The 24608-nt window shown below is 32.8% G+C and overlaps 1 protein-coding gene across 1 annotated transcript in view; it reads right to left on the bottom strand.

Annotated features, from left to right (window-relative positions):
- Positions 1-714: 714 nt before the first annotated feature.
- LOC137388475 (uncharacterized) overlaps positions 715-24608 on the bottom strand; it is a 57636-nt gene continuing 33742 nt past the window's right edge. The window contains exons 19-26 of the mRNA XM_068074961.1: positions 24457-24589; positions 23968-24035; positions 21628-21769; positions 21343-21420; positions 20695-20781; positions 19736-19822; positions 4777-4871; positions 715-1007 (exon numbers count right to left, since the gene is read on the bottom strand). Of these exons, the coding sequence (XP_067931062.1) occupies positions 715-1007; positions 4777-4871; positions 19736-19822; positions 20695-20781; positions 21343-21420; positions 21628-21769; positions 23968-24035; positions 24457-24589 (983 nt within the window). The remainder of the gene's footprint in view (positions 1008-4776; positions 4872-19735; positions 19823-20694; positions 20782-21342; positions 21421-21627; positions 21770-23967; positions 24036-24456; positions 24590-24608) is intronic.

Genomic DNA, 24608 nt, shown 5'->3' with positions numbered 1-24608 from the left:
GCTTGATTTTATAAATATTATTATTAGGCCAAGCTTTAGAACATACTAGTATGTGCTAGAACAGCCAAGTTCTAGAACATACTATTATGTTCTAGAACAGCTCAGATTTTGTTTCAATATAAAAAAAAAACTCGTAGATGCACAGCTCACTAACAAAATCTGCCAGTCACAAAGTTTTGTGATGCCAAAAATGCATGAATTTCACACAACATTTTTATTTTAAAAAGAACTCGCTACACTGTTAAATTTATAAGCCGGCTCTGTTCTTGGATAAATGACAGTTTGTCACCTCATAGATCTGGTTAGAGTAATCAGTGTCAACCACAAAGGTTACTGACAAATCAAAAACTTAGCTGGCAGCTTTGAGTGTCTGAGGTGTGTGGCTAAATGATTTTTAACCCAAGGGTCAGTGAAAAACAGTGCATTGCTGTTGCTAACAATTGAGTAAAAATTAGCCTCAAAACATTTGAGTATAAAGAAAAAAGTTTAACTAAATAAACGCATATAATTTGAAGCATCTAGCATACAGAAAAATGCATAGTTGTCTAATAACAAAAATAAATTTCATCGCAGCTTATAAAACTGTCAAATGGCAAACATGACAAATTTATAAGAAAAAACAAAATTTTCATGGTAAATTAGCAAAAATCTACAAGTGCAGATATTATTCAAAAGTGTTTTAAAAGAAGCCTGCTGCAAATGTTTGTCATTTGCTTACCCGGCACCCGTTGAGTCCTGCCTTACTGTGTCCCGAGCACCTGTTGGGTCCTGCCTTACTTTGTCCCGAGCACCTGCTGGGTCCTGCCTCACTGTGTACCGAGCGCCTGTTGGGTCCTGCCTTCCTGCGTACCGGGCATATGTTGAGTCCTGCCTTACTGTGTCTGTTGTCTGCCTAATGACTTCATGAGGCCGAAAAGAACTGGGCCTGATACTTTGTACGTTAGAATATATCTCTATTCCATTTGGTTCTACTTCAGTGTAAAGATCGCTTTCATAATGACCAGGCCCTGCGACACATCAATAAGTGCTTTGTTTGCATGCTCTTGTCCAAACTCACTGACAATTGACAGTAGCTACACGTATACTATACTCAGCTACTATTTGGTTAGTTTGCGCTAATGCTTTTTGACAATTGTATTATAATAATTATGCTTCAAGAAATAAATCAGCGCTTAGATATTTTGAAAAGATTATTTGAGTCATAAAATTTTAATAAACCGTTCTTAAAATTTCAAAAGTGAAACAATTTTGTTTAACTTGTATAATAAACAGTGAAATACTAATAAACAAATATTTTGAACCCCAAACAAACAGTTTTCGATTCAATTAAGGATTTTTGATTTAGTCTTCCTATGCAGGTGGATATAACGTTTCTAAAAGCAGTCCTATATAAAATGTCTAAGAATGCTTGACAGGTTAACATCTATGATGTGCGTGTTTATATCATTTTATACCATATTGTATAGTATCATATTATAGTATGTAATATTGTATTATAATGTAATCAATTGTATAATACAACATCATTTTCTACTATATTACAGAGTTTAATTTAGTATAATATATTTTATCTACTATACATTGTATACATTTCTCAAAGTTTGTGTGTGTGTATTTGTGTATTCGTCCATCGTAGTGATTGTCCAGCTATAGTTATTATTTTAGCATTGCGCCCACGCATGACTATCTCCTGTTAAGAAATGATTTTGGAACTTGAGTATATGCAACACGATACTTCTTTGTCTTTGTTTCATTAGGGCTAATTTTTTCCGCCCAAGGATATCAACAATTATTTATCTCGAACTTTACTTTTGGGGATTTATGTACTGATTATATACGTTATTAAAAGATACACCTCGTTTTCCCGTATACCTGGTATCCGTTTTAATAAAAACAATTTGCAAACGGATAAATGATAAAATCTTTGTTACAAGTTTGATATTATTTTTAATGATAATGATTTGCGATGATTTGATAATGAGGTGAGTGCATTAGACAATGACTATGTGTTTCTATACCGCGCTATGTATGTCTAAATAGCCTACGATATTTTTACATGCCAACACTGAAACGAACTGAAATCATATAATTGTATACCAAATAATCTTTTATTGTAATCGCAGCGAAATAGACTGTATTTAGCTATTACTCTCTAATGATTTCACATTTACATTTAAATACTATACATTTTTATTTTTCCTTCTAATTTATTTCAACGAAACACTTTTTTCAAGCTATGAAATTTTAAACTTACAGTTGTTTGAAAACCTTTACAGTTGTTTTATTTATTGTTAATTTAGCTGTCCTTTTCTTTTCTTCATGATATGAAGTTTGAAAGTTAGAGTTGTTTGACAAAATTTGAAAAGCTTTATAGTTGTTTTTATTTTCTCTTTTAAGTTATTTCAACTACACAAAACATTTTTCTCATCATATGTAGTTTGAAAGTTAGACTGGGAAATGATGTTATATGTTGATTACAGATAAATTTTCGGTCAAAAGATTTTTGTTACCACAACAACGCCGAGTAGCATAACTAGTTACCTTATAAAGTTATAAATTTTATAACTTTTAATTTTATAAACTATAAAATTTTTTATAATTTCAAATTTATAAATATAGTTCATAGTTGTAAATAAAAAGTACATTGATAATTATAAACTATATAATTATAGAATTATAAACCTTCTTTAGTGTAAGTTATAGTTCAAGATTATAAGAAAGCCTATTGCAATTGTCAACACAATGTTAAAGATTATTTATTTTTCATCAGCTGGTTATCTCCTAGTAATTATTACACAGGTTGCTCAACTGGTAATTCTGTGATGTTGTGCTTTCAATTCATTGCTCCTATATATATATATATATATATATATATATATATATATATATATATATATATATATATATATATATATATATACATATATATATACAGTCAAACATGGATAACTCGTCCACGGATAGCTCGAACACATGGTTAATTCGAACATTTCCTTTGGTCCGTTCCCACGTAATGATAAATTGCTATAGATAGCTCGAACTCAACACTGTTAATTCGAACTGTTTTTTTGCCCAACGGCTACCGAAACGGTTGTTATCGCTTTAGAAAATCACTTTATTCAAAGCCATAGTGGTAAACTTCATCTTTTCGTAATTCATAAGCATCGTTATTACCACCATCGGCAAAATATTTTTGTCAACGACTTTTCTAAAAGTTTGGTGAAATTTGATTTATACTGCTATACGATGAGTAGCACGGGCTAGCCGGGTCACGCGCGCAAGGATTTTCGCCACGCACATACAAAACAAAAATCGCATGTTGTTTTTGTTTTGTATGTGCGTGGCGAAAATCCTTGAGTGCGTGACCCGGCTAGCCCGTGATGAATAGTTTTCCGACGTTGATTCCCTGTTGAATCAATGTCGGAATGTTGAATGTTTAAAACGTCTTAAAATTTGTTGTAATTAAACTTTAACGTTGTCTGAGCTACAAAAAACTATTCATCGTTTGACCTAAACACAGAATACGTGTGTACATTCAATAAGTATCTATTAAAAAAACGTGAGTGATATAGAATGTACGTAAAACCTCGTAAAACTTCTAATTGAACTGCCTCGGAGTGTTGCTCTTAACGAATCCCAGGTAAAGTAAGATAATCTTTGCATAAACTTCAAGAAAAAACGGCAAAATTGATCGTGTGTAAAACCCCAAAAGAAAAAAATGTCTTTTCTTTTGAGCATTTCAACAACGATCAAGTTTTGCCAATGTCAATCTGAAAAACGTCCTGGCAATAACATCACCTCAAACAACAAACCAATCTCAAGTGATAGAAAAATCTCTATACTTTTTCATAAAAACGTTTTAAACTTTACATTAGAAGCATTTAATTTGAAACAAGCCATTTGTGCTTTTGATTTATATTATAGTTTGTATATGTACATGTATCTACTAATAAATAAGTAAATATATGGACTTGTGACAGTGCTCTGATAACTTGAACGCTCTGATAATTCGAACATTTTTGCTCGGTCCCTTGAAGTTCGAGTTATCCATGTTTGACTGTATATATATATATATATATATATATATATATATATATATATATATATATATATATATACAGAATATATGAATATACATGAATACATGAATATATATATATATATATATATATATATATATATATATATATATATATATATATATATATATATATATATATATATATATATATTCATTGCTCCCATATATATATATATATATATATATGGGAGCAATGAATTATATATTTTATCTATATTTATACTTCTCAAAGTTTGTGTGTGTATTTGTGTATTCGTTATTCCATATATATATATATTCAACTCTCATGAATAGGAAGTCAACTCTCATGGGTAATGGGATTTGTGTCCCTTGCCTAAGCTCTGAGCTGCACTGATGAGGCTTCAATAGCCGAAACAGTACTGTCTGTAGCATGAGTATATATATATATATATATATATATATATATATATATATATATATATATATATATATATATATATATATATATATATATATATATATATATATATATATATATATTTATATATATATTTATATATATAACTGCCAGGATGTTTCATAATTATTATATATATATATTCTGGCACAAAAGTCCTCAGCTGGTAGCTCAGACAAAATAGCGTTGCCAGCCATTTCAACTTGCTGTGAAACTTTTACCTAGCTGCCATTTTACCATCAGTCGATGCTCTACAATTATTCCTAGTCACACTTACTGCCTGTTTCAGAGATGACACCAGCATTATCATATAAATGTAGGTTGTTGCTATCAGCTTCCAATGCTATGGTTCTCTTCGCAAGCTCTTCCTTCCTGAAACATAAGAATTCTAGTGCATTCTAAAGCAACTTTGTTTCTGAAACATAAGGGCTGTGATGGCGTCGATGATATCTTTTTATCTATTACATAAGGGTTGCTATCTAGACTATGGCATCATTTATTGAAAGCTACAGAGCTGCAAAAATACAGCCTAAAAAGAAGAGAATTGGAGTAGAAATTAGAGTGAAGTCATTCAATGCCTACGCAGCAAATATATTTCTGTGTAACAGCAAAACTTGGACCATCACCAAAACTACTGCCGAAGCAATAAAGAGCTTTTACAGGAGACGATTGAGAAAAGCCATCAAGGTAAGATATTCAGTGAAAACCAGTAACAACAACCTATACAATCTTACAAGGAAGACCATAGAGTGAGGCTATTAGAGACCGAAACCTCAAGGGGCATATACTAAGACTGCCAGAAAAAACTCCCATCAGAAAAGCCCTTTTAGTTCTGACAGGAAAAGATTTTGAGGCGTATCTATCTAAGTTCAACTGGAATAAGAATATCAAAAATTGCCTGAAATCTATAAGAATAAAATTTGAGTTGGCATAAGAAATGAGCAAGGATATAAAGGAATAGCATGATAGGATACAGTGTAGGTGAGTCTACCTGGGCTGGAGTGACAGCACAAGGGATCAAATCACTACACTGCAGGTGGTGATGAAGGGCTACGATATAGACTATGGTATTGTGCATTTCAAAGAGCTGTGATATGCTCGATAATAATTTCATTGTTATCTGTCTATGGTCTATACTCTTGAAATAATATATACATACATACTCATATATGTGTGTGTAAATATAAATTTATTTTATAAATCATATCAGGCCTACAAATAAAGGTGATTTATATATTTTTTTGTTTATTATTTAAAATAAAGAATTAACTAACTAACAATAACAATTTCTTTATAGCAGCAAAAGTTCTGTTGTAGAAAGAGTTGCCATCTTTAGTGCAATCAAGTCAATTGCATCGTATTTACTATGGCAAATTGCGTTAGTATTTTTCTTGCGTGTCGTGTCATATGTCTCAGACTATATAAATTTCAAGAGCTACTAGAATCGTGCTTGCTAATAATTAAAATTTTGTTTAGACAATTACAAGCGTTTCGTCCACGACTTTGGTGTGCATGCACAGCTCTGACAATTCTGTGAATTTCGGCCGAATAATTCTGTGTTTGTTGTTCATTTCGTGGTTTCGGTCAGTGTCAACAAAAAATTGGCACGTTTGGCCGTACTTTAACGGTACGGCCTCATGTGCCAAGTTAGCATTTGCACAAAAACTTTAGTTGATCACGACACACTAGCAGCATGTTCTTTTAATACCATGTCGTGACCAGCCTAATCACTCTAACAGAGCCGAAACTTTTAACCTTTTTGCACAGCTCTTTTTATATTGCTAATTAATATAGCAGGAGACAACAACTCTTAGATGAGTTTTGAATGGATTGCTATCCATGCAGAAAGTAAGACAAACCAAGGCGTTTAGGAGGCAGCAACCATAGCTTTCATCATTACACTTACTTTAGGTGTGAATGTAAACACTGTACACAGTGATTTGTGATTGCTGAAGTCATCCGACTACAAGTAATTCTTTCTTATATTGTAAGCTTGTTTTGTTAGTTAGCTATTCATACTATTGATATCTTTCTTTTTTATACTTATCAGTTGTGTAACATAGTTGCTGTAAATACCTAAAACAATAAATAATGCTATATAAATATAGAATGAATAACCACTCATACTAATTATATAACTAACAACTTATACTTTGAAAGACATCCAACCGGCTGGCATGAGTCAGCAATGAGTACATTGTACCAGTACATTGTTGAAATTCATATCAGTCTGTTGTTATATAGATAATAGATAAAACTCTTACTTGGAAACCAGAAGTTTTCTGAGGAAGCACGAGAGGACGACTATGATTATTATAAGTACAAGCATACCTCCAGCAGTGCACACAGCAGCAATATAAGCCGGGTTGTCAAAGAATTGGCCATCTGTACAAGGTAGAAACAATATTTAATTACTCTGTGAGACATGAGCAGTGAAGTTGGTGGATATATGATGAGACGCTCACAACAATATTAATAATAAATTTCAACCAAAATAAAACTGAATGATTGCGATGAAGCAGGTACTAATTGATTCTACTAGTAATGTTTCCTGTGTATACATGTACAGTGTCCAACACTTAGGCTATATAAAGAATCTACTTTTGCAAGTGATCCATTGCTAAAATAATAATCAAATATGCGCTTTAGAAATTTAATATGTAATGTAATTGCAGACTATATTTATGGTACGTTGATGAACCAGAACAATTAATTATTAATTCATAATATTAATTATTTTTACTGGTTAATTACCAGCAGCAATGATCTGCAGAAAAAGTATCAAGAAATATAAAAACTCCCAGCTAATCAAATTGCAGCGTTTGACATTTACACCTTAGCATAGTCTGTATACTCATTCATATCGCCTGTTAGTAAATAGACACATACATGTACAAATAGACACGTACATGTGCACTTTAACTAAGTATTGCTTACGCGCAGATATCTGTGTTGAACTAGTGCATGCAATTGATTTCTGTTAAATAGATCAATCCTCAAACAAAGTCATCAAGCTACATTAATTGCTAGGAACAGAAGGAAGCTATATCAAAGAGTGAGATATTCAAAGTAGGAGTCATCCGCTTAGAGGTAAACATAGTCCTCCGTCTGAGCAGATTTATAGAGAGCTTTGTAGTCTCTAGCGTACCAAGTACGTTACTATATCTGAGAGACAGATGAATGCTAGCGAACTTACGTGGCAGCCAATAGGCAGCTCAAAAGTGATTTTGTTTAAACTAATGGACTATTAAATGAGTAAGAGGCCATTACGGGTGTTTGCTTAAAGTCCGTATCTATCGTATGTAATTTGGAACTCAGATGAGCAAAAATCAAGTTGATAAATTGATAATGACATTTTTAAGTAGAGCATAGCAAACTGAAATAACTTCAACTACCATGTAAGCCCTTTTTTTATGCAGGTAGTAGTTATTTTAATATTGAGTCATTGTCCATGCGCATTATTATTACTGGCATATTCCCATATACTTGTACTATTGATCATAGTTTAAACTCGATGTAATCTCATCAAATTTTGGTAGATGTTACCAAAAGTATAGATTATATTATTCGAGATTCTGTTTGTTGTTTTTGGTGATTTGACTGCCAGAATATTTCAAGATAGAAATTGACTAAACTTGGTTGCGATTAAAAGGCACATAAGAAAAAGACGTGCCCAAACATCTCAAAAAAGGCGTAAATAGCTATACTTCTATATAAACTTTCTGATAAAATCTACTGAAATTTGATGTACCTTTAAACTTTAAAATGATTGCTGTTGGTGCTCTAGCTGTTGGCAGTACTTTAGATTAGTGGTATTTTAGCAAACTGCAAGGATTACATGTATGTCACAATTTCTATTTCCATAAAATTTCCACAATTAATTTCTATGTTATTTCCATTAGTGGTATTTTAGCAAACTCTCAAGTATCACAGTGTTTTGCACAATATTGTTTGAAAGCATCACATTACGGGGGTCAGAAAGTGTTAATTTTTCCTTATGCTTTTTTAATCCCTATAACAAAAGAACCAAACAAAGATAATAGTAATTTTCCAGTGTTCCTCACAAGCTATTGCAATACATACCAGTGGTGATTATCAAGTGCTGATCCCAAAAGCTAGCAAGGAACAATGTTACTCAATATTTTTCTGATGATGACACCATCAACTAAATATTTGCTTCAAAGTTGCTCCCTGTCTCAAATTACCTTTCTACATAAGCCTTTGAGAGGTTATATACCGTATGCATATCTATGCATATCCATGCTGTATGCATATCCATATTGCATACAGCCATATGGAGACTTTTTAACTTTAAGAGAAATTATAAGTTTAACAAGAAATTCTCATAAGTTAAGTAGTGATGTAGACTCATTAGAATCAACAAGTTTATAAAACAGAACAGAACAGAACAGTTTGCAAAACAGACAGCTAATTGAACATTATGGCTATACCCAGATATGGAAAATGAAAATGGAGAGAATTTGCCTTAGATATTTGTTGACTTACATATGTATAGGTATACTGGGCGAATGCTCGGGATTACACAGGTAATACAAAAGTCTTTGCGCAAAAAATTTGCTTTTAATCAACATACACCACATTTACCATTCTAACCTTTAAATGAAAACGTTTTTTATTTTTGTGCACTGTGTTTATTTCTATGTAATTCATAGTGCACCAGCTGCAGTGCCTACTTCAGATCTATACTGACTGCAATAGTCTTGCTGCCTATGTGAGTTTAAGCATCTTTTTTCTGGTCAACAATTCTATGATATGCTAGCTGAAATGTTTAGCGTAAAACCATGAAAGAGTGGCATGTGTACTGAGTACGTGTACAATTTATTCCAAAGTATGGCCAGTTGGAGAGTGAGGTAGATCAGATAAATACCTGTGTGCAGAACTTGAGGTTGCTAGTTCAAAACCAATGCACAGCAAATTTTTCATTCTTACAACTTCCTTGCTATAACTGGAAGAACAGACAGACAAACAAAAGACACAGAAAAGATTTTAATATTTACAGACTAGTTTGTCAGTTGCATTTCTTTACTGCTAGTATTTTGCCGACAGACTCCTTCCATAATTAGTTGAGTTTTGGCCTACTTTTTCAATAATGTTTGTCAAATTCTGCTTGCTGAACGCAAGAACAAATCTATTCTCAGTAAGTAAACAGTGATAAGAAATAGTAAAGTGCTAGTTACTTTGACTAGCATTAAATCATTTAACCACACCTAAGAACCTTTGGCGCAAATTGTACATTAATTTCAGGCAATGCTCTTCTAATACAGTAGCTTACTGCTTCAGTATCTTATGTTGGCCTCAAATATGGCTGCCAAGCGCAAAAACCGCTATTACAAAATTGCTTCACCAGCTTTTTTTGGCTTGTGCAGTGTTCGCACATGTCTGGGTAATTAAAAGAGTAACTTTACACCTATTCTTTTCTATTCAGCCCCTCCTTTTTTCTACGAACAAAAACTATGAAAACAACTAAAACAATTATTAGTATAAAACCTATGAAAATAGCTAAAAACTTCTGAAAAAGGCGTGAACACAGAATAGCTAGTGACTTCAAGGTGAAAATCAAAAATTACCAAAATTTGGTTATAAGATTTTTAGTTAACTTTCTTTTAATTGTATAATAATATTAGTTTTAAAAGCAGCTGAACTTAAGCTTGCAAAGTGAAAAATAAATTTTTATTTAAACTCTGAACCATTGAACATAGTCATTCAGATATGGTAAAAACTTACCAGAAAGCTAGCTAGATAGTATTAAATTTTTTTTATTATAGTATAATAGTCTGGTTGTATTTGCCAAAAAAAGAGCGGCAGTGAATGAGGTCTACTAAAATGAGCTTCACTGGAATTTTAATCATCACAGTTATGCAAAATATTTGGTATGCCAATATTCCATGCCCTATCTCTAGTCCTTATCTTGCATCATGGCGACTTGTTTTATCTAAGGCCGAGCCATGAATTAAAATGGTTTTGACAGTGTGTGCTGTGACATGAAGGATCTGTTGATAAAGTACCTGCAGTAGCTGCCAGCAATGCAGCAGACAAGCCAAGATCTTTTGTGAATTATACAAGGTTTAAGCGGTAAACCTTGTATAATTTACAAGGTTTAAATCATTGTTGGTGCAAGCAGAGCTGATGGCACTGCATCTAATTACATTTTTTCAATGTTAAACTTAAAATAAACTTTTATGCCAATATATAGAAAAAATAAAACAATTAGTTTTATGCATAGTGCAGTAAAATATTGTTAGAAGTTCTTTCAAAAGGGCTACTTTTAATGTTGCGCCTGTGACAGTATTTTAAATAAAATAATGCATTAATCTGCAAGCTGTAAATAAGTTGGCAGGAATACTTTGTTTAGAAGCCAACTTGTCTAAAGTTTTGGATATTTTTTGAATTAAAAGAAACAAAGGATACAAGGATAGCTGCAACTTTTGTGTGTACAACAACATTTCAGTCAACAAATTATGTTTATTGGATAAATAAAGATACTTTGTGTGATTAATAATATTTGAAGGTTAGTTTTGACTCTACGCTGATTGGCTCAACACTAATTGACTCTATGCTGATTGGCTCTACACTAATTGACTCTATACTGATTGGCTCAACACTAATTGGCTCTATGCTGATTGGCTCAACGCTGATTGGTTCAACACTGATTGGCTCTACACTGAGTGGGTCTACAGTGTGTTAGTATCAAAACCATTATATGGTATATCTTTGCAATACTTAGTGTAAAGTGTTGTCTATTAGTTAATATAATTTGTCCTGTTATTCTGTTAAATAATTTTGTTAACATTGCAAAAAGTGAATGCAAAATTATTTGTTTTGCTAATGTGATCTGTGTAGATTATTGGAGTAAAACACACGTGGTATGCATTAACATCTTGGGAGTGTTTAACTGCTTTGAATTCATATACACATGTAATCATAGAATTAATCAGTAGACATGCACTATACAGTAGATGCAGGAGATACTATTTATGGAACGTACTTTCGTAAAATAAATTTTATTACAGAAAATTAAAATTCCTGATGCATTACTGTTACGCGCATACTGATACAACTCTAAAAAGCTGTTTCAATCTACTTCTGGATGCCTTATAGTAGCACTGCAAATTGACCTGCTGTCTTAAAATAAAACTTGTTTGCTATTCAACAAATACGCTAGTGTCACAAAAGGTCTAGTTTTGAGATCTGATAAGATAACAATTAGTGGCATTCCGTATCTTGCATGAGTGGGATTTTTGAATTATCATCCAACTACATAAGTTCTGTAAATTCTGCTATAATTGCAGTTTTTCTAGCCAAATTTTAAAGTAAAAACTAAATATCCTCCCTAAACAATTAGAACTAATGGTTGCCGGTATGCAAACAATGTTATTGTGTCAATACTAGGGCCACAGGCTAACTACCAGAGCTAACTTTTTTGTTATTTCAGCATGTCTTTTGGGGAAACTAATAGGATTTACTATAACCAATGAGTGTCATTCTGCAAATGACACAATTAATACTGTTGTTGTAATATTTATTGTATAAAAACTTCACTTTTTTCAGTAGTTATGAGGCTAAATATATGTTTGCTTATAAAGACTGCATTTCAGAAACAATAGCAGCGTACCGTGTGCAGTTCTAACAAGAATTCATTTCGAGCTATTACACTTTCTCGAGTTTTCACGCACAATTTACTATTATATCAGAACATTTCTTTTACTATTTTGCTCAATTCCTTTTGCAAAAGTACTTAAAAACAGGACTGAGAGTGGAGCAAACAATCAAAAACTAATGCTCAACAAGTACACCAAGTGGAAGGATCAATGAATTTTACTATGGTAACAGGAATACCAAGTAGATAGCTCTATGAATTGTGCTATGATAAACAGTATTACCTAGTAGATAGCTCTATATGAATTGTGCTCCGATAAACACTAATACCAAGTAGATAGCTCTATGGATTGTACTATGACAAGCAGTAATACTAAGTAGATAGCCCTATGATTGTGCTATGATAAACAGTAATACCAAGCAGATAGCTCTATGAATTGAACTATTGTAAACAAAAAACCAAGTTGATAGCTCTATGGATTGTACTACGATAAACAGTAATACTAAGTATATCGCTCTATAGATTGTACTATGGTAAACAAGGACACCAAGCTGATAGCTCTATGGATTGTACTATGATAAATAAGAACACTAAGTAGATAGCTCTATAGATTGTGCTATGATAAACAGCAATACCAAGTAGATAGCTCTATAGATTGTGCTATGATAAACAGTAATACTAAATAGATAGCTCTATAGATTGTGCTATGATAAACAGTAATACTATGTAGATATTGTTATGGGTTGTTCTATGATATACAGTAATACTAAATAGATAGCTCTATGAATTGTGCTATGATAATAATACTAATAAACAATAGTACTAATAAACAGAAATACTAAGTAGATAGCTCTATGGATTGTGCTATAATAAACAAAAATACTAAATACATGTATATAGCTCTATGGATTGTGCTATGATAAGCAGTAATACTAAGTAGCTAGCTCCATGGATTGTGCTATTGAAAACAGGTACTTCAGTTTGCAAGCGTGCAGAAGCTTAATCTATACAAAAAATCGTCGAGACGCCCTTTCATCTAATGATTCAGTCTTTGGCTATACATGTACACTTACTGATATTTACTTTTGTGACTTATCACATCTGTAAGTTGACTGACACGTTGTAAAACAGGAACTACTTAAGGTTTGCTAGAATGTAGGCTCTGCTATCATAATACCTGCAGTTAGTACTTTGTAGTGTGACAGGTGGTCTCCCTTACTTCATGACACAGGGTACAAAATAGTTACTGGTGACATAAAGAACGGGACTGTTTAATGCAGAAGAATGTACCCGAAATTGCAGGTTATGCTATATCTCTAAAAGCAAAGCATTCTGTAGATGGGCAGCTATATTTTGATGATCCTCCATGTTTATTCTGAAGTTACCATATTTTTTACATATATATTTCTCAATGTTAGTGTCTGTGCTTGTTCAGCTATAGCTATTAAAATCTTAAAATAAAAACTCTGTACAACAGAAGATTTGATCTCAGACCTCCGCTTCACCAGTCTAACTGCATTACTAATTCAGCCACACGAGCTCAAAGGATTCATTAGTCGATATATGTCTCTTTATGGGAGCAAATGCGCTACCTCTCTGTGTTACGACGCAGCGTGACAGCGTAACACCATGGGGAAAAGTAGCTCTTATTAGTAAGCTTACTCAAATTATCCATTGGCAATGTGCCAGGCTTATAGCAAGTGGCAAGCAACTACATGCATTACCTCTCGTTGTGTATAAATTGATTTTTAATACCCAGGCAACGCCGGGTAGCACAGCTAGTACTTTATGCTGCTAAAATTATTTGCTTGCTGCTTTATGAGCTGTGTTTTCTTATTTCTTGCTTTCTTTTAAGATTAGATACTCACTAAATAACTATTATTATTATTATTCTAAAAAAGTGTTTACTGTCGTTTGACTGATTTAATAGTGAGTCCAGAACCTGTCCAAGGACCTAAGGCTTGTCACTTAGTTAAATACTAGTGGAGAACTTTTCTGAGAATTTTCGCCATCCCTGGAAGTTCCGATTCCTCTATCATTCTAAAAGACATAATTATTACCCCTTATCTTAGTGAGGTAGGAGGTCAGTCTGTGGCCTATGGTTTTTAAGGTTCCAATGACTATCTGCATCGCTTTTGGTTGTACACCCCTTATCATACTATTATAGTAGGGAGCGACAACAATTCATCGTTTATTTTGACGTCATCACCCTGTTTGCACATGCGCTCGTTCACGAAAGAGCCCCCATATTTGTAGAAAACGATCGTTATTTTCTTAATTATTAGTATTTTTTGGTCTTTTTTGATACTAAAATAAAAAATTTGCTAACAAAAGCATTGTTTGCAATAATTTCTTGCAAAAGCTTTATGTTTTTAACGATAAAAGTTGTCTATAAAGATGGCAGACAATGATAGAATGGCGTCACGAAAAAACGAAGGATAGTGTAAGAGATTGTTTTAAGCTCGAGCCACAACTGCTCACACAAGGTATTGATTTGCTATTCTGAAGGATGAGAAAGCATTTTTTAATCATCAAAACTTTTGCTATTTATTTTTGAAAAAGCCTTAAAAAGTTATAATTAATAAAGATTCATAACGGCTAGCAGTGTAACGGATCAAGAAGGATGCGACACTTTATATGATGATCTGCAGACGCAATGCTAAACGTAGCTTTTGTTAACTGCTGATTTAGAAGTAACACTAAACTTAACTGCTGTAAAATTATATCTATAATATAAGGCTTTACATTTTATAACGTGAATGAGTAAATAAGATATTTAAGGTTATGAAAACAGTTTTGAACTGCACCAAAAGTTTAATTTGTTTGAAATGTACGGGTAAAGTCCTGGTGCTTGGAGTCTAGCAGTCTGTGCATGAGGTGAATTTTAATGAAGGGGGCATCAGATATTTTAGCAAATGTGAAAGGATTGTAGTGAAACACAACGGGAAGCAACGTTATTCCCTCGGTAAGCAAGCCTAGAGACAAAGTAAATGTTAACAAGTATAGTTGTTAATTTGAAAGAGTTAAATGAGACTAACAATATGAGAGCTCACGAGAACAGATGTTAACTGTTAACAAAAAAATTCTTTTAATGCTGTGCAAACAAAGTTCATTATTAGCTGATAAACAATGTTTTTTATGATTCCCACCTACTAATGAGGTGTTTTTTTGCAGTTTTCTCTTACTTATGAGAGACGTCAGCATGAATCACACTTCAATGCAGTGCTGAATCAAACCTTAGCCTATAAAATGCATTTTTTGTCTGATCTTATCATCGATAGCAAAGATGAGTGTGGGAAAAATAAATTACAGTCAGCATCTAACCACCTAAGTTAAAAACAAAAACATACCAACAAAAGATAACGTAAAAATGATTAAATATAAATGATAATAATATAAATGGTAATTGATAACTTATTATGAGCCCTTTTAAAATTCTTTTCAAACTTCGATTCTTTCATATGTTTATTTGTGACTTGTCTAAGAATTTATTAACCCACCTGCTCTAGCTGTCAGAATTAGTAATGTTGCCAGCTGAATTCTTCGTGACATGTTGTAGTCAGTGCATAACTATTACTCAAGGCGCTGTAAATGCCAGTCCAGGCTTCTCCGTTTACTGAGTATCAACTAGTTGCGATTATCTAAAGCAGCACTGCTTGCTTTTCCTATCTTAGACGGCTGTGCAAATATTGAGGAAAAACTTCCTCCTTAACGCGCCACCAGCCTAGCGTGTCATATTTACTTGTTTGCTCTCTGTTGTGTGCCCATACAACATTCACAATGAGATATGGTTTAAATACAATGCTGAGGTTAATTATAAATTATGAGGTTCATCTTGAGTTTGTTACCTTATTCTTACCACTTCGTTTGCTCTATGATTTGCTATTAAAAAGACTAACATTTCAATATTTATTAGATAATCTGTTGACAAGAAATAAGTTTTCTATAGTAGAAAAACTGGCTTGGCACTTTCACACTTTTGTGTACTACTCGCTACTATAAATTTTACATAAAATTACATACAAATATTAAAAGCATAATTGCACTTTTTAGAAAACAAGATATGAAATTATCTAAATACGAATTGTGTAGACAAGTGTTTTTGTCTACAGAATGTCTACAAATGTCTACACGTTTTTTGTCATAATAAATGAACAAAAAATAGTATTTGCTGCTTGAGCTGCATGCTGATCAGCTTTCACGACTGATTTTATCGCTTCTGCTTATCAGTGCTACATTCTCTTTAGTTTATTGTTTCTACTAGACCATTTCATTGCTAGACCGTTTCATTACTAGACCATTTCATTACTTGACCATTTCATTACTAGACCATTTCATTACTAGACCATTTCATTACTAGACCATTTCATTACTAGACTATTTTATTACTAGACCATTTCATTACTAGACCATTTCATTACTAAACCATTTCATTACTAGACCATTTCATTACTAGACCATTTCATTGTGTAGAAATTTTTAGCTTCTCAAAATTTTTGTATTACAAACATGCCAGTTTTTTTGCCAAACATGTGAGTGGATTGACAAAAAACGAAAAAATCTTTACTGTAATAAAAGCTGTGCTAGCCTGTCTGAAACAAAATTCAAAAATTATGAAAAAATATTGCTTTTATCAGGATTCGAACTCACAACATTCGGCTTAGAAGACTAACTACTGCCACCGCATGAGTACTGTGTTGCATTTTGAAATAACTTTGTTTTTAGTTATTAGACTTGACGATCTCTCACAGAACGCTGGACTGCCAGGGTCCTAGTCTTTAATGTAATAAAAGCTGTATCTGTCTGTCCGAAGTTATGCTAAAAGCATTTAAAAGATTGCCTCGTTTATGAGTCGAACTCAGATACTCCACTTTACTGACCGGTGTGCTAACCGCTGCACCACTCAACCACCTTGCCATTCCATGGGATAATTGTGCACATACTGATTACTCATGATGATCTCTCACTGCGCTAGGAGTTGTCTGGGTAATAATTTCATAAGAAAAGTTGTTTACAAGAATGCATAGACATGTGGAGACACTATATTGTTATTTGTATAAAAACAGATGAATTGATTTTTCAGCTGATGATGTTTAACTCCGGTGTTTAGTAATCTCTGCACTTGTCAGGCAAAATCATGCTCAGGATTTTCTTGGGGTGTAAAATAAAATCTGATTGGGGTAAAAATATTGTATGCAAATCAACTAGTTTTATGACATCACAAATTTTAACAAAGAGAAATGACCTGTTTATAAAAATGCAAAAATAATGTTATTATGAAATACGATCTCTTTACAGCAAGAATAAACAGTTATATAGTATTAAAACTCTAAACATGAAAGTAGTTTTTAGTTTAAAAAAGAGAAGAAAAATTTGCACTGAAATACCATTGGTAGTTTAACTCAGAATCATTGCAAACAAAATACATGCAGTTAAAGAATAACCTTATAAAATATACCTACAATTAAATAGGCTAGTATGGTATTATTTACCACAAACAAGCTAGCCTTAGCGTCAGCACGATGTACATAATTATATGAAGAAGGCATCACATAAGGCTATGAATGAAGTGTATAAGTGTTATGAAGATTTTCAACTTAATCGCTGTAAGTGTTAAGATTTCATACAAAGTTCAGACTCGCTATCTAAAATAATGTGTAATTGGTTTATTAAATGACAGCATGCAGCAAATATTTTCTCTATAGGTCAGCAAACAGAGCTTGAATTGAACATTGTGCAATTTTACTAATTCCTAAGTTAAATAAATATTATTTTGTTTTAAAACCGCAAGAAAGTTCTAGAAAAGAGATAACTCCTTATTACGACTAGTTCCTACCAGTGAAGTCAGCCTCTTACACAGCCACGTCATTGGCAATAAAATTAACGTTTTTTTGTTGAAAAAGTTCAGCTGCCCACATTAAAAATTGAACTCAACTTAGGTAGATCAGTGGAGATGTAATTTTTGAAAACAGCAAAAGTGTGATATAGCATGTAATATAAGTAACTATTATTATATAAAAATGTTGGTTGAATTTAGCTTGACGTAACAGATGGCACTCTTGTAGCTAGAAGGGTATCCAATATCTCCTTATTATTGTTACCTGTAACAATAGCCATGAAACTATAGTTACACGTGTCATCAGTATAGAACAAATTCTAAAGCTAAGGCTAAGTTTGTCAAAAAATTTACTAGTTTACCTAATGAAATTAAACCATTTAACGACATGAAACACACATTATAAGGTAATATAGAAAATGCAATGGAGTAAAAATGCATGCCTGACTTCAAGTTGTGAGTTCCGTACAGAGTTATTGTTGCACAATTCCACTAGCTTAAGCCAGCTTTCACCAGATATACAGTTTTATGGTAAGTTTAGAAGAGTGAGTATTTATAACATTTTTACTACCTTAAATTCACCTGCTGCCAAAAACTTGCTAAATAGTATGCTGTGAGCTACAAAAGCTGCACAATCAAGAATCGACAGCTAACAATAGAAAGTGGGACTTTAGGTATTACACACTTCTTATTGGTATCAGCGATATGTTTAACACAGTAGTGTGAAAAGTGTCTCGGTGAAACTTATCGCGGAACAAGTTTTGCTTACATGGAGCCAAAGATTTGATTTAGCCTGAGATTCTATGAGCCTATTTGGCTTTTGCAGCACATGCGAGCACTAATAAAGAATGAGATGGCTTTATCGGTATGGCAGTGAGTTATGGCTTGAAAATTTGGTTCTGTACTTAATATTGACCTCTTGTCTAGCCCTGCTGCAGTGTTTTACTAAAGAATATCACAGCTGATAAAAAGTGCTGCTGCTGCAGCTTTCGACAGCGCTATTTGTTCTGATAACTTATTAACATAGAAGCTTTGCTTTTTAATATTTGATTTCACCACAAACGGTAATTGAAAAATTAAAATTTAGTTTGTTTGTTTCTTTTATTTTAAATTAAATCATAAAATAATAACATGATAAAAAAGCAAGGTGTAATGAGGCCTATATGCACAGTAGCATGGCTATTTGAAACACAGAGCCAGAGTTAGCAAATCAGATTGTTTATGAAAAAAACATGAATTATAGTCTAATTAAATAAATAATTAAATTTTATGCTATATTAAATACTCAATAAAACGCAGAATTAAGCCAAAACATGTATTGAAAAGTATGAAACACATTTAGTCATAATATGCTAAACTGTACCAATGACCTTGACCCTGGCTTGCTTAAAAGTACATCTATTGAATTTTTACAACAGAATAGAAAAGTTATAATTTTTATGAATTGTAAATAAAAATTATATTTGCACTGATCAGGTGCTCAGAGTCATATAATAGATATTATAATACGTCAAAACTGTCAGGCACTATTTGCAATACTTCATTACCTAAAGTAAATATAATTTTAGTTCACAGGCTGTACTATGGGCTGTACTATGAGATTTATATTTACCAAAGAGAAAAAAAATTGAAATTTGAATACACGGATGTAAAGGTAGTGTATGTAAAGTGGATGCTATCTGCTCCACTCAATCACCTTTCCACCTGTAAGAATAATTGTGCTCAAAGTTATTACACACAATGCGGCTGTCAGGTAAGGACAGGGCAGCGATATCCCCTTACCCGGTGCTATACAAATCATTGTCTATCATCTCTACATCTGGAGTGTGGCATGGAGCAGTTATGGCGGTATCTAGCTCTTCAGCTGAACTGAAACAATATAAAATTTTCCATCATTCTTAATTCTACACAAACTGAACTTCTTACCCAATTCTACAGACTCTTCAACAATCATTAAAAGTCTTTTGCCAACATTTTAGACCCTATATCTGCTTCTGATAGTTCAAATGGCGCAAACATTTATAAATTTGCTAGAAGTTGTACATATTTTGTTAAGGCAGCACTTAAATTCTTTATAGCTATCACAAGTATGTACACAGCATACCATATTTTGACGGGACGTACTCATTATCGAGTGTGTAGTTTTAATGTGTAACAACAAATCTGTAACAATAGACATATTTATTCCTTATGTAACACTTTTATTGATAGGCAGTAGATGCTGTTTTCAAAGAAATACCCACAGGCTAATCTACTAAAACATATTCAGTATAGAGCAAAAGTTGTGTTACAAAGCAATATGCTAGATGCCGTAACTTACATATACGTATCAATAAATATTACCTTGTCATTGCGTGGGCCCATACATGCCTGTAGGTGCATATCAGCCTGCATAAACACTATGCGTTTTAACATTTTTTGGTTGATTTTGCAAGTAGAAATGACTGTAGTGTTTAACAACATCTTTTGTGCTATTATTAGAATATTATTAAAGCTTTATTAGGATATTTGTTTTACTTCTTATAAATATCAAGTAACTTTGACACACTAATGAGGTGTCTAGAGGAACTTAACCACTTTGATGTATAAATACTGCAAATTATGGAACTCCTCGCAATATGCAGGCGTTTTGCTAATATTTGAATTTTTTTACAAAAATCAAATTAGTTAAAATTTGGAAATATGAATGCAAAGCTAGTGTGAGGAAAGGCAGATAAAAAAGCCAAGTGCAATTCACTTACCCAGTGCCATACAAATCATTGTCTACCATAGCAACATGCGGAGTGTGGTTTGTTTTGGTGGGATCTACACGTAGATCTTGGGCTGCACTGCAACGAGACACAAGTCAATTTCAACGCTGCTCAAACTGAAATTTTAATTTAAAGCTGTTACTGCAGCAACTTGGCAATTTTTTATAAACTTTGTTTTTGTTTGTAAAACAACTAAAGTTTGTAGACACTTTGCTAAGGGTGTGTTTGGTCTCTCTGTGAGTATCTGACTTGGGTACGTATGAAACCTGTCTCAGGCTGTAAAAAATATGCTTCAACAAACACTGCGTCATCTCTTGTGTCCCACTTCCACTGATAATTACCAAATGCAGTTTTTGTGCTGAGGGGAAAAGAATGACTCGCTGACAAATCTATTAATCAAATTTTTAATATGTTGCAGTTTGTTACAGGGCAGCAGTTCTAGAAGAACCTGAAGGACGATCATTGATAAAAATTAATTATATTGATTATTAACATTAATAGAAAAAACTTATTTTTAATTAGGAACTACCAACAAATAAAAGGATGATGGGCCAAGAAAATGTCTACAAATAGATATGTATAGTCAAAGACTTGCTTGGCAAAACTTGAGCGTCGAGTACCACAGTATCAGAACTTTACCTGAATGTGCTCTCTTTTTTCCCGACCTTGACAATTCTAGTATAGATGTCTTTAACTCCTGAACTTTGTTGTTGTTTTCTGCAACAGAAACTAACAGAGATCCAGCTATGACAAATTGTGCACAATTTATCTTCTATAATTTTTAAGCATTTTTAAGATGTAGGGCTAGATTTGCACCTGCAACACATATTAATAGTTTTGTTAAGAATTAATCTAGTCTACGACAAGAGAAAACAAAGAAGCTGTACAACAGCTTTATAAAAACGGAATTATAGGCTTTCTTACCCATTTTTATTTTTTGTAGAATTTGTTATTTGCGATGAGTCAGCACCTGTCAAATGACTGACAAACTTTACAGGTGTCCGCTCAGCTGCTAAGTCAATGTTACTGTGCTCACTGCAAGCATTTTCTTGATGCTCTGTCATACCTTGATAATCATTAAAAGACAAAGTCAAATGACCTCCCACAAATGAAATAAATGGGATAAATGTTAGCCTGTCTTGACAAGCTGTTGTTTTTGCGTAGTTGTCCCCCCGTCGAGCGGCGAGCAACAACAGCTTGTCACAAGACGTACTGCACCTGATGCATCAGCTGCACTTATAGGGAGTTGTTCTCTTCCGTCTACGCGGTTTGGCCGCGATGTTATGTCGGTCGCTCCATTGCTAATCATAACGGATTTCACGCAGAAATTTATGTAGAAAAAAACAAGATTACGTTTAACCAAAAACCGGTTTTTGTGATTAACTTTGGTAGAACTTAAGAATAAAATAAACTTAAAATAAAATCCATTAGAACAAATAAAACTGACTGATACAAAAATAGAAATAAAACTGACTGAGCGCACAAATAACGACATGCTTAGTCGCTGTTGTTACCTAAGTTCTTAAGTTCTACTAAAGTTTACCGCAGAGACTGATCGCTGGTTAAACGTTATAATCTTATTTTTTCTACATAAACTTTTGCGCAAAATTCGTTGTGATTACCAATGGAGCGACCGACATAACATCGCAACCAAGCCGCATAGACGGAAGAGAACAACTCCCTATAAGTGCAGCTGATGCATCAGGTGCAGTACGTCTTGTGACAAGCTGTTGTTGCTCGCCGCTCGATGGGGGGACAACTACGCAAAAACAACAGCTTGTCAAGACAGGCTAGATAAATGTATAAAATGCGAAATGTCAAAAATAATAATGCCATTGTATTAGCAGTTACAGAAATTATACTAGTCATAATTATAAAAAAGGAGTAAATAAATGGAAAAAATAAAACAATAAATTGGAAGAAAATCATAGAGGGATTGAAAAGAATTTGAAAGTTCAAGTTAAATTTAAAATTCTTTTTGTGTGGAAAGAAGGGATGTTCTATTTACAAATATTTGTAGAGCATTAATGACCAAAGAGACAAAATAAGTATTAAAACAAATGCCACAGATGGATAAAAGATACAGGATGTTATCATTGCAGAAGACATAACAAGACTTATATCAGCCTGATCAATGGATGTCATACAGAAAAACAATAGATGTAGGCTGTGGGAGACATTTGAAGAAACAGAAAAATACTGAAACTGCATCTTGAAACAATTTGCCAGACTAAACTATCAGAAGTCATACAGGAAGCAGAAAAACAAGGTTTCGCTAACTGTGAGCAAAATGACCTCAACGGAGTAGTCGACTGACAAAATGTGATAAGAGCACATACTTAAGAATTTTGAGATACTGGCACAACAAGTAAGATAAGAAAATACATGACTACACTATTTTAGTTGCCTCATAAAAATCTATTTGATTCAGAGGTTCAAAAAAAGCAAAAATAATATATTCATAGTTAACTAGTTTAGAAGCACGAGCAGACATGCTGAAACCTAAGTTCCTTGCTAAAGTTTACATACAAACAAAATAATTACATATTATAACATAAAACTAATAATATTAACAATAGTCTATCTGGTTTGGCAGACTTAGTCTGATTTCAGCTCATGTTCAGTTTTCAGCTAATGCCTACATTAACAACAATAATAATACCAATAATAATAAAAATACTAATAATACTAATAATAATACTAATAGTACTAATAATATTACTGATAATAATTATACTAATAATACTACTAATAATAATGATAATAATACTAATAATACTAACTATACCAATAATAATTCTAACAATACTAATAATAATAATAATGATAACACTAATAATACTAATAATAGTACTAATAATAATGCCAATAATAACAATGCGTTAGCAGTTCTACTACATTCCAGCAGATTTGAAACATAAATGCAAATGCTAACGTTGACAATGACACAGACAACGATACTTTTCACATTTAAAAGCCTTTTGTTCAGCTTGACCAATGAGAAAGTTCACAGTGCTAGATATAGGTTCTGTTGAAAATTCACTAAATTGAAATTATTTTTACATTTTTGAAATGTCTCAGGCTAAACAGTATAAAACTGTAAAAACATCTTTGCAGATATTCTCACAAAGCAGAGGCAGCTATGTAATTTTATGGATTCTATATGGTGTCTAGAGCGAGCCAAATTTTAAAACAAAAACTTTACCATATATTATGGTTGCACGCCATCTAAATAAAGAATGTGGATAGGTTCTATCAACTCACATTTCCTTGGTAAGGTAGTTGAGTCACTCATATCCATGACTTCCTTGTTGTCCCCCCTTGCATTGCTCCTATAAAATTTAATCTTGATACAAGACATGAGCTTTAAACTTGTTGCATTTTGGGTAATTTACTTCTAATATTGTTTGAATGGAGTGCGTTCAGCAGAGGCATCTAGAATTGATATCTCTAAATCCAGTAGAAGACCATTGAAGTATTAACTTTCTAGAACTTTTTTAAAAGGTTACAAATGTATCAGCTACAAATTGTAGAAGTCCAAATTCTAAGTTTAATGAAACGTGTGATTTTGTTTATGGCAAACAAGCTGCAATCTCAAGCCACTACCTTTGATATTTGGATCACCTTTTGAAACGCAAAAGAGTTATATGAGACTATTAAGATTAAATTACAAGTCAGTGCTTTATATATTGTCATATAATACCACTTTTTTAGTTTATAAACTTGGTAAGGACTACATTAGTTCTTACATACCTTTGTCTAGATTTGATTAAAAAGAAGGAAGCTAGTATGACAATGACAAGAATAATCCCAGCTCCTCCTACTCCTGCTCCTATAGCCACTTTTTGCTCATCTTTTAGAATGGAACCTGATCTGCTTTTAGTTGCTAAAAAGTATAAACACTA

The sequence above is a fragment of the Watersipora subatra genome, chromosome 2, assembly GCF_963576615.1.
Source record: "Watersipora subatra chromosome 2, tzWatSuba1.1, whole genome shotgun sequence".
Taxonomy (NCBI): Eukaryota; Metazoa; Bryozoa; class Gymnolaemata; order Cheilostomatida; family Watersiporidae; genus Watersipora; species Watersipora subatra.
The sequence above is the reverse complement of the archived record's forward strand: the minus strand, read 5'-3'. Positions and strand labels throughout refer to the sequence as shown.